General features: G+C 38.0%; 2 protein-coding genes across 2 annotated transcripts; both read left to right on the top strand.

Annotated features, from left to right (window-relative positions):
* Positions 1–57: 57 nt before the first annotated feature.
* LOC107812677 (pentatricopeptide repeat-containing protein At2g37310-like) lies at positions 58–4,011 on the top strand. The gene is made up of 2 exons (XM_016637829.2): positions 58–2,772; positions 3,384–4,011. Exon 1 carries the CDS (start codon positions 212–214, stop codon positions 2,198–2,200), a length of 1,989 nt encoding a protein of 662 aa, XP_016493315.1. The 5' UTR covers positions 58–211; the 3' UTR covers positions 2,201–2,772; positions 3,384–4,011.
* Positions 4,012–5,857: 1,846 nt separating this feature from the next.
* LOC107812673 (E3 ubiquitin-protein ligase SGR9, amyloplastic-like) lies at positions 5,858–8,028 on the top strand. The gene is made up of 3 exons (XM_016637823.2): positions 5,858–6,332; positions 6,915–7,057; positions 7,599–8,028. Exons 1-3 carry the CDS (start codon positions 5,944–5,946, stop codon positions 7,919–7,921), a joined length of 855 nt encoding a protein of 284 aa, XP_016493309.1. The 5' UTR covers positions 5,858–5,943; the 3' UTR covers positions 7,922–8,028.
* Positions 8,029–17,967: the final 9,939 nt, after the last annotated feature.

The raw sequence follows: 17,967 nt of genomic DNA, 5'->3' as shown, positions 1-17,967 counted from the left end.
AATATTTTCTTGCACTATTTTAACAAAAATATAAGTTAAAATATTTATTGTATTCCGTGGGAAGCAATCCGAGATGGAGAGAGCATTTAGATTTTCAAGTAATGATCAAGTCGTATGAATAGAAAGTTGTACTAATTAGCAAAGAGATGGGCTATTTAAACTCTCAAATTAGCGCGCCAAATCCAATTGAAAATCTCTACGTTTCAAGGAAATGAGGTTCAAAGCAGCTACCACCAATGGCTATGTTAGCGAAGCCTATGAAAATCTCCTCCACAGACTCAAAAGCTATAATATTGACTACTCATTGTACGGTCATCTCTTACAACTATGCAAAGAACATTGCCTGATTCGTCAAGGCAAGCAGCTCCATGCTCGCCTTATCCTCTCCTCAACCATTCCCAACAATTTCCTTGCATCAAAGCTCATTAATTTTTATGCGAAAACCAAACACCTCAAAGAAGCCCACCATGTGTTCGACCAAATACCCATGAAAAATACATTTTCTTGGAATGCCCTTCTCATCGGTTACTCCTCCGAGAATCACCACGTAGAAACTCTCAACTTGTTCTCTTCATTTTTGTCTCAGAATTTCGGCTCTGCTGACGTGAGACCTGATAATTTCACAGTGACTTGCGTGTTAAAAGCTCTTTGTGGGCTGTTAGTGGATTCTGGTTTGGCTAAAATAATTCATTGTTACGTTGTTAAAACTGGGTTTGATTTGGATGTGTTTGTATCGAATGGTTTGATCACTTCTTACTCGAAGTGTGGTGATATGGTATCGTCGAAAAATTTGTTTGATGAAATTCCTGAAAGAGATGTTGTGTCATGGAATTCAATGATATCGGGTTATTCTCAATGTGGGTTTTACGAGGAATGCAAAGGATTATTTAGAGAAATGTTGGATTCAGAAGGTTTTAGACCTGATGGGGTCACGGTGGTGAGTGTTCTACAAGCTTGTGCACAGTCAAATGATCTTATTTTGGGAATGGAAGTTCATCGGTATGTTATAGAAAACAGGATTGAAGTTGACATTTTAGTTTTTAACTCTATTATTGCGCTGTATTCAAAATGTGGTAGCTTGGATTACGCCCAAGACCTTTTTGAAGAGATGGGTGACAAGGATGAGATAACTTATGGTGCAATGATTTCAGGCTACATGAATTATGGATTTGTTGATAAAGCTATCAGTCTTTTTCAAGAAATGGAGAAACCATGTTTGAGTACTTGGAATGCTGTGGTATCAGGTCTAGTTCAGAATAATCTGTACGAACGAGCTTTAGAGTTAGTTCGTGAAATGCAGTTATCACTTGTTCAGTCTAATGCTGTGACCCTCTCAAGTATTCTTCCAGCAATTTCTGATTTATCATTTGCAAAAGGAGGGAAAGAAGTCCATGCATTTGCGATTAAGAGTGACTGTAATCAAAATATATTTGTTGCAACCGGAGTTATTGATACCTATGCAAAACTGGGGTTTATCCAATCAGCACAGCAAGTTTTTGATCACACAAAAGATCGGAGTGTGATTATTTGGACAGCAATTATCTCAGCATATGCTAACCATGGAGATGCCAAGGCAGCACTTGATCTATTTAACGTGATGCTGAGTCATCGCATAAAACCAGATACCGTCACATTTACTGCTGTATTGGCAGCTTGCGCCCATTCAGGACTGATTGAAGAAGCTTGGAGAATTTTTGAATTGTTAGAGAAGTATGGAAGTCAGCCTTTGGATGAACATTATGCTTGCATGGTGGGGGTTCTAAGTCTAGCAGGAAAGCTATTTGAAGCAGTTGATTTCATCAGAAAGATGCCAATCGAACCCAGTGCAAGGGTGTGGGGTGCACTACTTAATGGAGCTTCAGTTTATGGTGACGTCGAAGTTGGGAGATTTGCATGTAGTCATTTATTTGAAATGGAGCCTGAAAATACTGGAAACTATACCATCATGGCAAATTTATATTCAAAAGCTGGGAGGTGGGAAGAAGCTCAAGATCTTAGAAAGAACATGAAAATTTTTGGATTGAAGAAGATCGCTGGTAGTAGTTGGATGGAAACATGTCAAGGCTTAAAAAGCTTTGTAGCAACAGATGAAGCAAATGAAAAGGTTGGAGAAGTTTATGGGATATTGGAAAGATTGCTTGGTTCGATGAGGGATGATGGTTATGTGATGATGGGTAAATTTAACGAGGAAACCATGTGACAATTCTGCTGCTGTGAGGAAGACGTTGCACTGAAGTAGTAGTTTATGGGTTTCACGCAAGCAAGATTACGTGACCAGGAGGTCACGGGTTCAAGCCGTGGAAATAGCCTCTTGCAGAAATGCAGGGTAAGGCTGCGTACAATAGACCCTTGTGGTCCGACCCTTCCCCGGACCCCGCGCATAGCGGGAGCTTAGTGCACTGGGCTGCCCTTTACGCAAGCAAGATTACAGGGTTTCCACCAACTTTGAGTATCATTAATCAGAAGTATTGGGTTCCTTGTTATTCCGAGAGGAACAGGAAGTTGTTTACAGCATTAATACTCTCGAATATTGCTTGCGCGAAGCCATTCTGCGGGAACTGAAGATGCAACATTTGAGGCCATAGGAGTGCTCCTGAAAGAATTGGCGTATGGTGTAAATAGTAAGTGACGAGACATGTTCAAAGCAGAAATTGAAGCCAAAGGGTACTTTTATGCAAGCAGATATATGCTCCCCTTGGGACAATATTTGTCGTTCAATTGACGAAATACTTAAAAGAGAGGATCATCAGCTTACCAAAGTCCTTTTTGGAGGTATAGCGCCACATCTTTTGTTATTTTGGCAACAACTATTGTACTAAACAATGTCAATGAGTAGTAACAACCTTCTTTGATGGGATTTGACATTTCAATCTTGTACAAAATTGTCTGCTGATGGTTTCTTTTGTATCGGAAGTATAACAGACAGAAACCAATGTAAAGTAATATGAACTCCAATTTCTGTTATGGTTTCCATGTTTCCCAAGTAACATGCGATCCTACAACTGTTAGGTTAATAGGGGACATTTTTGAAGCAGGAGCTTCATCTACTCTTTCCGTGAGACTAGTCCATGATTTCTTTACTATGATCACAAGTAATATTAGCTCGCAATTAATAGAAAATTTGTTATGATGCATGTTCAATGTCCTTCCTTTTTTTCTTTGGGGGGAGAGGGGGAGGGAGGGGGGAGTTTGTTACAATCTATGTTTCTTAGCTTGTATGGCTTTTTGTAATGTTCAAGATATTATCAGTATGCTCATTTATTTGATTCACTGATCTTGGATAATTTAATGTACACAAGTTGCTTGACCTTGGTTTATACTACTCGAGTATGTGAAACTTGATTATCCTTCAGAATCTCACATAGGGAAATTCTTCATTGCAGTTGCTGCACCGCCATGCATATCCCAACGATTAAAATCATTCATCCAGTTGGCTGATGCTTTAGACTGGATGCGCCCCATGTTCGCGATCCCAAGCTTTTGTCCCTAGCAAATATACAGAACTCAATACTTAATTTTTGATGCAGAGAATGTTCACAAGTTGTCTCCGTGTGACCTATTGATTAGGGGTTCGAGCCATGGAATCAGCCACTGATGCTTGCGTCAGGGTAGGTTGCCTACATCACATCCTCTTGGGGTGCGGTCCTTCCCCGGACCTTGCGTGAACGCGGGATGCTTTGTGCACCGGGCTGCCTTTTAAGGTTCACAAGTTCTATTTACCATTGTTTATCACAACAGAGTGCACAAAGCCCAAAAGGCAGCTGTGAGATATGAAAAGGGGAGAATGTAACTATGGTAAGTGACAAGAGCCCTGGATAAGTGCAGGCTACAGTGGGGGAACAACTTACACCAAAACTAAATTATTACTTATGACTTTGTTTGTAGGGCCAAAGGGTGTACATATTTTCCATCAATGGGCCAAATTGATATTTTTCCTCTTCTGCTTGTTCTTTTTCACCATGTTGTTAAACAGAGATAATGAAAAGAAAGGAATTATTGTAGTTGTTTAAACTGGACACATGCTTCTGGACAAAGGCCAATATTCCCAGCCGTTCCCTTCCATTCTACTCTACCTAATACATCTCCCTAGACTTTTCCAAAAACCACACCTCTGTCTCCCATACACACTTAATAATGCATCTTTCATTTCTAACCATTTTTTTTAGCTTTTTGTCCTTCTGTCACATAATATCACTGGAATTATCTAGTCCTTCTTTACTATGAACACACTATTTACAAGGTCATTTATTTTCTCTGAGAGCCTAAATAGAGTGGAATGAATATAGATGTTTATATAGCTGAACTCGATTAATTTTTTAATTGAGACATAATTGGCTGATCGACATTGCATTTTCGCCGGGAAATTGACTATAATGGTGAGATTTAATTAGCTGGTCGCAAGGTATAGAAATTTACAAGTACTACTTTTCCCCAAGGCCCCTTAGAGCAACGGTCAAGTTGTCTTCGTATGATCTATAGGTCACGGGTTTGAGTCGTGAAATCAACAAATCAGGGTAAGTTACTTACATCACACCTCTTTGGGGTGTGGCCCTTCCCCGGACCATGTGAAAACGCGGAATGCTTCGTGCATTATACTGCCTTTTTTTACTTTCCCCACAAAAAAGCCAAAAAAAAAAGGGAAGTTACACATTTGGCCACTAGATAAAAATATTTATATTTGCTAGTCAATATACACATATTATACTTACTTATACATATATTATACAACTAGCTATTTTGTTGGAAAGGCAGCTATACAGTGTAAAAATTCCAGGAAAAAAAAAGGATTATGAAACTAGTACTACTTGGGATCTTCAATTGATTGTTGTGTAGCCCACAGGTAGTGTTACTCTATTTTAGTCTAAAGTGATTATTGCACCACTGTGGATTCCTAACCCCGCCACTCTTTTTCATTTGCTTTCACTTTTTCCTTTTCTATAGAACTCTTTTGATTTCCCTTTTTGTTGCTTTTAATTCTCTTTAGAAAAAGTTTACAAGAACAACTTTTGTTACTTGACCCTGGAATTCCTATCATTGCAAGAGTTGTGAAACATTGATTCTTCAGTTTTTTCTGAAAATAATTACATTTTAAAGAACTACATAAGCAGTATTAGTAAGCACTAAAAAATAGTTGGCAAGTAATTTTGGGTTTTTTTTTTGTTGGTATTTTCACAATATGATGATAATATATCAATCAATTATAAATTTCAAACTAGTTAGAACCGTTTATATATTTGATTATTCATTCTAGTGTATTCAAAAGAATTATAATAATTATATTATTTTTATAATACTTTGCAAAATTCAGGTATATTGAGTCCCTCATTGTCGCTTTCTTTTACACTATGGATTAAAGGAATGAATGTTATTAAATGGAACAGCAAATGGGTTACAACTTACACGTTCTACTTATTAGAGGCGAAGGTTAGGAGAGTCGGCGGCCCTAGTAACTTCGAAAATAATATATGTGTATATATCTTAATAACATGTATATATTTTGATTGACAATTTAAGATTCAAATCGTAGACAACTGCACTAGTCGACTTGGGAGGCACAACTTGGACTTTTAGTACGCTGCCTGATTCCAACTTTAGTACCATTTGCTTAAATTTTTATTTGACGGTGCCCCTCCTTCCCATTTTCAAATCCTGGGTCCGCTTGTCCTGCTGCGTCGAGAAGTAAGGTGCAGATAGTGATGATCACCTCGGGTATGCCCTAACGCCCTGGATGGACACTCCAAAATCCAAGAATACTCAAGTATAATAACACATTAAATTACATTAATGATAATAAAAAATAATTGCATTATATTTCACTTTGATCTATGATGATAAATAGTAGGAAAAGAGTGTTTTGCGTGATTTGGCAACCAAACTCAATGCCCATAAAGCCCATACTTTCTAAAAACTCCTAACTTTCCCACTAAAGCACATGATCCCATAATGAAAGATCAAAGACCCTTAGAATCCATAATCATGTCTGCACTTTCAACCTTTACTCCTCCTCAACTCTCCGATCTAACACTTTACTTCTCCGCCCTCTACCACCGCCATCACCGCCGTATTTTCTCTCTACTCTCTTCTCCCACCCTCTTTTCCCTCACCTTACACCACCTCCACTCTCTCTCCCTACACCACAAGTCTCTCCTCATAGCCAAACACCTGTTATTTAAACTTGCAATATTCACTCATTTCATGCACAATAACACAATCTTGCCACCACCCTCCACCGCCTCTATGAAACTCCGCGATTTAGACGCCGTTCTCCTCCTCCTACTACTCTGTGAACTCCGCCAACATGATCCAGAAGCACTCGATCTCCCTCCATCCAGGTGCACGTTAGATAGTTTGTAATATATATATTAAGTAATATAGGGGTCGTCTGGTTTGAAGACAAGTTATACTGTAATTAGTTATGATGGATCAATTATCCTAATATTATTTATTATCGATGGTTTAGGGGTCGTATTAATCCTGAGATTGTCAATTTTACTGTTTTATCCTGGGATTACTATTTTATCCTTTGGTGGCAGGTATAAGTTATCCCGGTACTATTTTTAATATTGGGATTACTTATCCAAGAATTTGTAACCAAACAAGGGATAAGGCGGTAAATTTTTATCACATAGTTATTTTTGCTTATCCATCATACCGAGGCTTAATTTATGCACTAAAATACTTGATATTTTAACTTTTTTTTAAAAACTTGAATCAAACTATGAATGTACATTTTATTTCCAAGAATCATGAAATATGATGACATGTCTGATCAATAACCTTCTTCCAACTCTATAAATTCCTGCCTTTTACGAGAAGTAGCTAAGTCAATTTGCCGTACACAAACTTATCTGTATTTTTTTTCCAAAATAGTGTTCTTGTTTTGATTCTATCTTTTTATATGTTTTTTCTAATAGGTGGCGCCTTGTTCTTTGTCAATACATAGCCAAAGACGCGCTAAAACTTTCTAGCATTAGGGGCTCTAACAGAGAAGTCATAATGAAGTTCATTGAGATGGTGGCAAAATGCAAGAACTTTATCAATGCCATGAATGATACAGGTAATCTGTAGTTTACCAGGATTTTCTTGTAAACAGCGTCAATATTTAAAGAATTGAACAAGTGAATATATCATTATAATGACAAAGCTTTGTCATTTTTTATATTTATACTCAGTATTTTTATTTTGTTTATTATATATATATATATATATATATATATATATATATATATATATATATAAATTTAATAAAATATTTCGACGAAATGGTGTCGTGTGACACCGCTTCACTAAGTATGTCCGTAAAGTAGCAGCGGATGCATAGTTTGAGGCATGGGTTTAATTGAACCTAGAGGCGAAGCTAGAATTTACTAAATTTTATGGGTTCGAAAGTACAGATTATTTAAGTTTTTGGGTTCAAAAATAATAATTTATATATATTTAATAGATTTACTAAGAAAAATACATAATTCAATCGAACCCGTATCCCGCATGCCAGCTCCGCCCTTGTTGAAATATATGTATGTGTATTCTATTTTGATATTCATATTTTCAAAGAACTCAAAATCATGTAAATTCTGAATCCGTCTCTACTAATGCAGATGGTAATGGAGGAAAAGATAGGAAGGAAGTGGCGACGTCAGTGGCGATAGTGGTGGCGCTACCGTCAGTGGAAGTGAGTGGCGGCCGAGGGAGGGAGTGTGTTATATGCAAAGAAGAGATGAAAGAAGAAAGAGATGTTTGTAAATTGCCATGTCATCATTTGTTTCATTGGATATGTGTTTTGCCTTGGTTGAAAACGAGGAACACATGTCCATGTTGCCGGTTTCAGTTACCGTCCGATGATGTTTTCGCCGAAATCCGACGGTTGTGGGAGATTGTGGTCAAGACGAGTGATAGTGCAAAGTTTGTAGGAGTTGTTTAGTTTTGTCATGAAAATTGCAGGGATCAAATTTTAGTAGCAATTGTTTATCAGCCTATAATCAATAGCAAAGAGTTAAAAAAATCTTGCAAAATATAAAATAGTTCTCATGGTATTTTCTTGTGATGAAATTATGTTGCAATCTACAATCAATATACCATTATCAATCAATATATGTCAATCAATTATATTTCAGTTCCAAATTATTTAAGCGATTACGTTTTTCATTAAGTTCATGATGGCACATGACTGGGTGGACATATTGTATTAGTGGGAAAAAAGGCATGACACGTGGACTATTATCAAGATGACAAAATATGGTACGTGGACCATCAATACATCGAGTGGCATTCTTAATTAGATGAGTTAAAGAATGCAAAAAGACACTAGAGGAACACCTTCTGGTTTACACTGAGAAAAGAATCGAACCTGACAGCTGTAAAAAGAGAAACATGAGCGGAATGGATAAAGACCGTTAATAAGAGAAGATGCACGAACCTGTCATAAATAAGGAACGGAAATCGATATATAATTACGGTTACGGAAAATCCTCAGCCATAAATACTTCCGTTATAATTATATATGGTAATGGGTAATCAAGGCAATTAATATCATTAACAAGCCCGAAATAAGTAAGAAAACCGTTATAATTGCATGCTCCTATATAAGCACTTAGACCTCATTTATAATAGCATCTGATTTTTTATTGAAGTTTATGCAATCATTCTTTACTTTATTCACAAGGTTCTAACCGCAATTTTGGGAGTAATTATAAATGTTTCATATTTTCTTTTTTTGTGAATTATTTTCCTTATTTGCTTTATTCTTCAAATTATTGAAAGTGAAGTGAATCTTGGTTATGAGTAACCCGATTTCTTCTTGATATTGACTTTGACCGAGAAATCTATTTTTGGGTTAAACAAATTGGTTCTGTTACCGGGAACCTGATAATCTGTTCACTTTCGAAACTTCATTTTTAACGACCAAATATGTCAACCACTAACGAGAATAACCAGCTGAACCAACAAGGTGGAAATCCACCACATCACACACCTACGGGATCTCCTCAGCAATCTCGTGAAAGTTTACCTGAAAGGTCCGCTTCGTGCACTGATGGTCAACATGGAGACGACCAAATAGTGGAGCAGGATGACCTAAAATAATTGATTGCAGAACACGTGAACAACGCACTGCAGGATTTTGTCAGAGGATTACCCAACATAGCGCAAACTCCTCCACCAGTTAATACAACAACTTTGGAGAACTCGCGTTCGGGGCTTGACAACTCTAGAAGTGGAGAAATTCCCAATGAATCTCATGATCGAGGGTCAGGTACACCGAATAATTCTAGTTTACAAAGTTTAGTGCTAACTTTGCAGAAACAGCTGAAGGAGAAAAACGAGCGTATAGAGCAAATACCTGGCGTGCCTCCCGTGATCAAATATTGGCAAGTATTCATGGCAACCCTGGAAGCCAAGTGCAACACCTTTACCAATTCTCAAAAGGTTTAAAATGCTTGATATTCTCAAATATGATGGAACAACCGACCCTCGGGATCACGTAACCGCGTTCACTACCGGCGTGAAAGGCAATGATTTAACCAAGCAGGAGATCGAATCAGTTTTGGTTAAAAAGTTTGGTGAAACACTCACAAAAGGAGTGTTAACAAGGTGTTCTTTTTTACCTGAAAATTCCATTGATTCTTTTGCTGAGCTTGCAGATTTATTTATAAAAGCACATTCAGGGGGCTCAAAAAGTTAAAAAAAGGATGGAAGACATCTTCAAGGTTAAACAAGAGAGTACATAATTGCTCAAGGAATTCGTAGATAGATTCCAACGAGAGAGGATGATGTTGCCTCGAGTACCTGATAACTGGGCGGCTATGGCATTCACAAGCTACTTGAACGAGAAAAGTTCACAAGCCACAAGGAGATTGAAAGAAAGTTTGCGAGAATTTTCTGCAACAACTTGGAACGATGTGTACAATAGATACAGTACGAAGTCGCGGATAGAAGAAGATACGGTCGCACAGCCAAGGGCTGAAAAAAGACCAGGTTCGAGACACTCAGAATCAGAAAGGAGGTCTGGTAAAAATAGGTACGAGCCATACATGGGGCCTGCGGGATGAGACTTTCGATCTAAACAGGAGAATGCACCAATATCAAGACAAAAAGACGAGAGTTCTTCATCCAGGTTAAAAAAAGGAGCGGGATGCCCGAAGCAATAATTCCAGTACACAAGCAAGAATAGGGGATTATAGCTTTAACATTAGCACATCCGAATTGGTGGCAGTTTTAATAGGTATGGGAGATAAGGTGCGATGGCCAAAAGAAATGAGATCAGATCCAAACAAAAGAAACCCAGATTTTTTATGCGAGTTTCATAATGATCATGGCCATAGAACAGCAGATTGCAAGCTTTTGCAAGACGAGGTTGAACATTTATTGAAGCAAGGCTACCTTACTGATCTGTTCAGTGAGAAAGGGAGACAATCATACATGAAGAACAGATAAGAACCCCCAAAACCTTCATCACCAAAGAGAACAGTCAACATCATAACCGGAGGAGATGAGGTCAATGGAGTAACATGCACAGCCGCGAAAAAGACATCAAAAGTTACTGTCACTCATGGAAAGTGAGTCCGCCAAGTCTTGGATGGTAACAATATAACATTTGACGATGAAGACGCGGACGACTTGATGATTTCTCATAACGATGCACTGATAATATCTCTACTTGTACATGATACTAATGTAAAATGAATTTTGATTGATCCAGGTAGCTCAGTGAACATCATTTTACTGAGAGTGGTAAATGAAATGCAAGCTAATTATAAGGTCATACCAAAAGCACGGTCCTTGTCTGGGTTTGATAATTTAAGCGTTGTTACGAAAGGGGAAGTTGTACTTGCCACATTTGCAGAAGACGTCATCAAGGATACAAAGTTCCAGGTGATAGACACGGACATGGCCTATAATATAATCTTGGGAAGAACATGGATCCATGATATGGACGATGTCCCATTCACGTTGCATCAAGTTATCAAATTCCCTTCACAATGGGAAATCCGACAAATCCGCCGAGATCAACAAGCTTCACGAAGTATTAACTCGGTGGTGATTTCAAGCACAATAGCCAATGATGCATATGCAAAATAGCAATTACAGAATTCAGTTGAGGACACTATTGTTCATACCTCAACTGAAAACACACAAGGGCAGACTGATGTCGACTCGAGACCCGATGTGATTCAAGAGCCAGAGGAAAATGAGAACATTAAAATAACCACCGAGGAGCTCGAAGCCATAATACTATTTGTCTACTGGCCAAACAGAAAAGTTTACATCGGAGCAAATTTGAGCCCAGAGATGAAAGGTAAGTTGATTGAATTTTTACGTGCTAACGTAGATTGCTTTGCTTGGTCGCATTCAGATATGACAGGTATACCACCGAAGGTGATAATTCATAAGCTGAATGAGGATCCATTACACCCACATGTCAAGCAAAAGAAAAGGAAGCAAGGGTCCTTCAAAAATCAAGTGATCCAGGATGAGGTACAAAAACTTTTGAAAATTGGTTCAATACGAGAGGTAAAGTACCCTAACTGGTTAGCTAATACCGGTGTGGTTCCAAAAAAGAATAGAAAATGGCAAGTTTGTGTAGACTATATTGATTTAAATAGGGCTTGTCCTAAGGATTCATTTTCTTTACCGTATATAGATCAATTAATTTATTCTACCGCAGGTCATGAGCTTTTAAATTTTTTAGATGCATATTCAGGTTATAACCAGATAAAAATGGATCCTCTAGATGAGGAAAAACTTTGTTTATCACAGACATGGGGACTTACTGTTATAAAGTCATGTCATTTGGCCTGAAAAATGCTAGAGCCATATATCAGAGATTGGTGACTAAAATATTTCAAGAACACCTGGGAAAAACCATAGAAGTCTACATAGACGATATGTTGGTAAAGTCAACACAGGCGGGGGATCATTTTCAACATTTGTCTGAGACCTTTGAGATTCTCTGCAAGTACAACAGGAAGTTAAACCCAGAAAAGTGCGCTTTTGGCGTGGTTTCAGGTAAGTTTCTAGGTTTTATTATTTCTAATAGAGGTATTGAAGTAAATATACCAGATATACTCACGAGCAAGAAAGAAGTGCAGAGATTAACAGGCAGGATAGTAGCTCTGGGAAGATTTACATCAACATCAGAAAAAGGTTTTTAATTCTTTTCAGTGTTGAAAAAGCAAAATCAGTTTGAATGGACTGACGAGTGTCAACAAGCTCTGAAGGACCTAAAGATATATCTATCGAATCCACCTCTATTAGCCAAACCAAAAGACGGAGAAAGATTGCTTATTTACCTCGTTGTGTCAGAAGTAGCGGTAAGTGTGATATTGGTACGTGAAGATAAAGGTAAACAATCCCCAATTTATTATGTTAGTAAGTTTTTGCTAGATTCTAGGACACGATATTCACACCTAAAAAAACTTGCTTTAACTTTAATTATGGCTTCAAGAAAGTTACGACCTTACTTTCAATGTCATCATATTTCTGTTATAACTGCTTTCCCACTAAGGAACATACTGCATAAAAGGGAATTATCAGGTAGATTAGCTAAATGGGCAATAGAACTCAGTGAATATGATATCATATATCAGTTTAGAATTTCAATAAAATCGCAAGTATTAGCATATTTTGTAGCGGATTTTAACACGCACCTAGTTCCTGAAGCAGAAAAAGAACTACAAGTATTTACCGGAGCTAATCCGGGGACTTGGACCCTATTTACTAAAGGTTCCTCGAATGTTAAAGGATTAGGTTTGGGTATTGTTTTAATTCCATCCTCGGGTGAAGTCATAAGACATGCAATAAAATGTTATCCAATCACTAATAATGATGCAGGGTATGGAGTTGTGATTGCAGGCTTGGAACTGGCAGAAGAACTTGGTATCGAACAAATTATGATCAAAAGTGAATCACAACTGGTAGTTAATCAAATGCAGGGGACTTACGTAGCGAGAGAGACACGAATGCAACAATACCTCAAAAAGGTACTAGAGTTGATTAGACAATTTCAGACATGGAAAGCAATGCAAATACGCAGACTGAGGTAAATTTCAATAATTTAACTTGGGATTGGAGAAACGAATTTGTGAACTTTTTGCATTATGGTATCTTGCCGGGAGATAAGAAGAAATCCCAGTTGTTATGGTTGAAAGCTGCAGTACTGCTTAATTCGTGGGAATTTATATCGCAAAATATTTGGGGTCCTTTAGCACAGTGCTTCGGACCATCACAAATGAAATATGTAATGAGAGAAGTACATGAGGGGCATTGTAGCAATCACGTCGGGCAAAGATCGTTGGTGAAGACATTAATAAGGGCATGATATTATTGGCCAAAGATGGAAGAAGAAGTAGAAAACTTCGTAGCTAGGTGTGATAAATGTCAACTATATGCCAATAACATGCATCGACCAGTGGAACTGTTGCATTCAGTTATATCACCATGGCCCTTCATGAAATGGGGCGTGTACATCGTTGGGCCTTTGCCTCAAGCTAAAGGAAAGGTATGATTTCTGTTAATTTTAACAGATTATTTCTCAAAATGGGTAGAAACAGGTGCCTTTAAACAGGTGCGAGAAAAGGAAGTTACTGATTTCATTTAGAAAAATATTATATGTCGATTTGGAGTTCCAAAGGAGATCGTTTGTGACATTGGCCCACAATTCATAGGCGTGAAAGTCACTGAATTCTTCCAAAGTTAGTAGATTAAACAAATTACTTCCGCACCTTATCATCCAGCGGCCAATGGAAAAGTTGAGTCGACAAATAAGGTTATCATCAATAACTTAAAAAAGCAATTGGAAGAATCAAAAGGCAAATGGCCAGAAGTACTACCAGGGGTGCTTTGTGCTTACCGAACAACGACAAAAACTAGTACGGGTGAGACTCCATTTTCACTTGTGTACGGAACAGAAGCTTTGATTCCGGTAGAGATAGGTGAACCAAGCATGAGGTACACGTATACCACTGAAGCAACAAATGAGGAAGAGTTAAGGGTAAATTTGGAATTAACAGAAGAAAGGAGAGAAGCAGCACTAATTCGAATGGCGGCTCAAAAGCAGATGATTAAACGATATTATAACAGGAAATCCAAAAAAACAGGGGCGGTAAAACCATCCAAAAATTGTCCAAAAAACACAAGGAGATTCCAACCAAAAACCAACAAACAAACACTTTCAAAAGTCAGGAAAGGAGAGAGCTAAGGAGCATCATTTACGGGGGAAGAAGGATCAACTTGAGGAGAAGAGGGTTGAACATCGGCTTCACTAGGAGCAAGTCCATCTCCGTCACCCTTAGAACCTTCATCATCGGGTGTAGAGAAGCTTTGACACTGCTGAGTCTGTTCAATTGTTTCTCTAGCTTTCGCAATCTCAGCATTAAGGTCAAAACCTTCCTGGTTGGCTTCAATTAAATTCTCGAAGCAAGTGTTCAAAAAATCCCAGCTAATGTCAAGTGATGACTTATCTTCAAGGGCTTCATATCCTTCTCCCATTGCTCAATTTCAGCTTTCAATTCTTCTTTGTCTGTCTCCGAGGCTTCATAAGTTGTCTTCAAAGGAGCAAGAGAACTTTCAAGGAACTGAATCTTATTTGTAGAGGCACAAAGATCTTCTTGAGCTTGGGTAAGCATCTATACCAGATCACGCGCGTAAACCTCTTTTTGGTTAAAAAGTTCTTTCAAACTCCTTATCTCTTCAGTAGCCTTGGAATGTTGTTCAGTAAAGGAAGATTTCAGTCTGTCCTTATCCTTCTCAACTTGACTGGAAGAAGATTTTAAAACCGCTAACTTAGCGGAGACCATCCTTAGTTGTTGCTCCAAAGCTTTTTTCTCCTCCGCAAGAACGTCTTTCTCTAATTTAAGGCCTTCAAATTGTTCTTTCCAGTTGTCAGCATCAGTGCATAACTCAATTACATGCTGGTCAGTCCATGAAATCCTTTTCATAAGCTCGGTACCTGTCAAATTAATCTACAAAAAGACAAAAGGATAAGAGTTGCGAATGAGAAAAAAGAAAGGAAATGAAGATAGGTAAAAATATACCTTAAGAGAAGAGTGAATGATGTCATTCATCAAGGTCAAAGAACTGTGACCCTCCAACTTCTTATTTTCTAGGGGTCCTAGTAACGGTTTCAGCCACACATTAGCTTGTCCAGATTTTTTTAACAAATTACCACATTCGGGGACTTCAATCACAAAGTTTTTCATACCCCGACTGCTGCTAGAAGGCTCAGCTTCTACACGAGGAACAGCAGCGGGGGCAACCATTGGGGAAACATTAGGCAAGGAAACTGAGGGATTAACAGTAGGTGTAACTGACAACACCAGAATGGAAGCAAGTGGCAGCTCCTCGAAAACAGGCCCAAGTCCTTCTTCACCCTCAAAGCCATGGGCGAATAACTTTTCAATGGGACGGGGAGGGGGGGGGGTCTAAGTTACCAGCATCTTCATCTGAAATTTCCAAAGGGACACTCTCCGGCTCATCAACGAGTCTGAAGGGAATTGAACTTGATGGGGGATCTTGAGAAACACGAGTTTCATCATCTGAAATCATGCGTCCTTTGACATGCAGTTTTCTCACCAAGGAACCTTCTTCGGCATCCTCTTCATGATCAGACCCACATGCTTCAGTAGTTTTTCTCTTGGAGAAAGAAGCACTCAAAATCCGCTCTTGTGTAGAACTTACAGAAAGCCTAGTTGTGGGAACAGTTGCGGAACTGATGCCATGAATGGCAAACCATAATTAAAAAAGGGATGATGAAAAAAGTTATATATGAACAAGTAAAGAGAGAAAGAAACGGAGAATAAAAAGGTACCGTGAGTCTTCACTTTCCAACCAAATTTCTATGAAAGAAATTTTCAAGATCTTTTGTCCATGGAGCATCGGTCAACATTTTTTCTACCCAAGCATGGAAGTGAGGAATTTCTTTGAAGATTTCCATGGTTGCTGAAAAAATAAATATATGATTATGTAAAGGAACTCAAGACATCAAAGAAATAAAAAAAAAGGAAAAAACACTTACATGCAAAATTCTATTTTTCTGGAAAAGGCATGTTTTCTTCACCCACTAATCCACTGGTGGGGACAGTAACAAATCGGGTGTACCATCCATGGTCACAGTCATCCTCGGGGCTGACTAAAACCCTTTTACTTCTAGCCACGAGAGAAATGACACTTTCATGAAATAGCTTTGGAGAGTAAATGTGAAGTAAGTGACGGAAGGTAAAAGGAGCGGAAACCAAATTCGACAAATAGCGAAGGCAAACAACTGCCCTCCACACGATGGAACCGGTTTGACTAAGGCAAACATTAATATCGCGACAAAACTCAATGATCACTGGGTCAATGGGAGGTTTAAACTCTAAAGTAAAAGGATAAGTATAAACAAAAGAGAAGCCAACACGATAAGAAACGATTCTTTGGTTTGCACCAGGAACTAAAACTGAGAAATCTGGTTTCCAATGATATTCACGTCGAACTAAAAAAAGTAGACCAGGAGTGATCAGACTTGGGTAGTGCTCAGTAGGGTTAAGGAAAGCTATGGAAGATACTTAATTTTTCATGGCTTCACGATCTGACACAAAGGAAAATTCTTGAGGAACAATTTCAGAAACTGTAGGCTCACGCATGAGTTCATTCTGATCCCTACTCTTAGAAGAAGATCTAGGGTTTAAAGGGGCTCTAGATCTAGAAGAAGATGGTTTGGCAGAACTACTTTGAGAAGTAGAACTGCGAGTAGATAACGAACCAAGATTGCGGAGTCTGCCACCTCTCCTACTCCTAGTAAGGGCAGTAGAAGGAGCAAGCCCATCGACGATCACAACATTACGAGGGTCTAGTGTTGAAAAAGACATGTTTAACAAATAAAATACATAGGAAAGATAGAGGAATACAAAGGAAGGTTAAGGAGATGAATACAGAGAAGAATGGAGAGTATTTTGAAAAAATCAAGTGAGATGAAGTATTTATAAGGAGAGACAACCGTCATCAAAATTGATCATTGTGAAGTGTCATAATAGAACCGTCACTTCGTGACTGATGCAGGCGCAGGAAAACCCTAAAAAAGCTCTAAAAAACTGCAGAACCAATCAAGTTAAGCCACGTGGTATGTGCATTAAATGGATGTGACGTACATTGCATCAACTGTGTAAAGAAGTGTAGTATGAGTATGCCACAGTCAGTACCCAGTAAGTATCAAGACTAACCTCAATGGAGTAGAGACGAGGTACAGTCAAGAAACTCACTAGTCTAATAACCTGTGCAATATAATATACAAAATAATAGAAAACAAATAATAATAAGGGCAGGATAAAACAACCAGTTATATGCATAACAGACAACAAGAATACCATTAATATCACTCAACAATTAATAAACACAATTACACCCAATTAAATCAAGTCCTCCAAATAAATGTCTTTCACATATAATTCTTCCAGATAACTCTCTTTTATATATAATTTTCTGAAATAATTATTTTTTAAATATAATTCTTTCAATAAATCTTTTCAAATATAATCTCCTCAAATAAATATCTTTCCAATACAATTATTTCCTATAATACTTTCTAAGTAAAATAAATCCTTCCAAATAAATATTTTGAATATAATTCTTTCAAATAAAAAGTCACCATGTGACACCTCTGTAACGACCCGGCCGGTCGTTTCGAGAGTTATAACCCCATTTTCCCCATTTCTACTACTCTTTTTGTGTTATTCAGCTATATTATGTTATATCGGGTTAGTTGGTTCGAGTCCGAAAGGAACTCGGAGTGAAATGAGACACTTAGTCTCATAATTGAAAATTTTAAGTTAGAAAAGTGGTCCGGATATGGACCTATGTGTAAATGACCTCGGATTTGAATTTTGGTGATTCCAATAGCTCCGTATGGTGATTTTGGGTTTAGGAGCGTGTTCGGAATATTATTTGGAAGTCTGTAGAGGAATTAGGCTTGAAATGCCGAAAGTTTTATTTTTGAGA

Source organism: Nicotiana tabacum, chromosome 2 (assembly GCF_000715075.1).
Source record: "Nicotiana tabacum cultivar K326 chromosome 2, ASM71507v2, whole genome shotgun sequence".
Taxonomy (NCBI): domain Eukaryota; kingdom Viridiplantae; phylum Streptophyta; class Magnoliopsida; order Solanales; family Solanaceae; genus Nicotiana; species Nicotiana tabacum.
The sequence above is the reverse complement of the archived record's forward strand: the minus strand, read 5'-3'. Positions and strand labels throughout refer to the sequence as shown.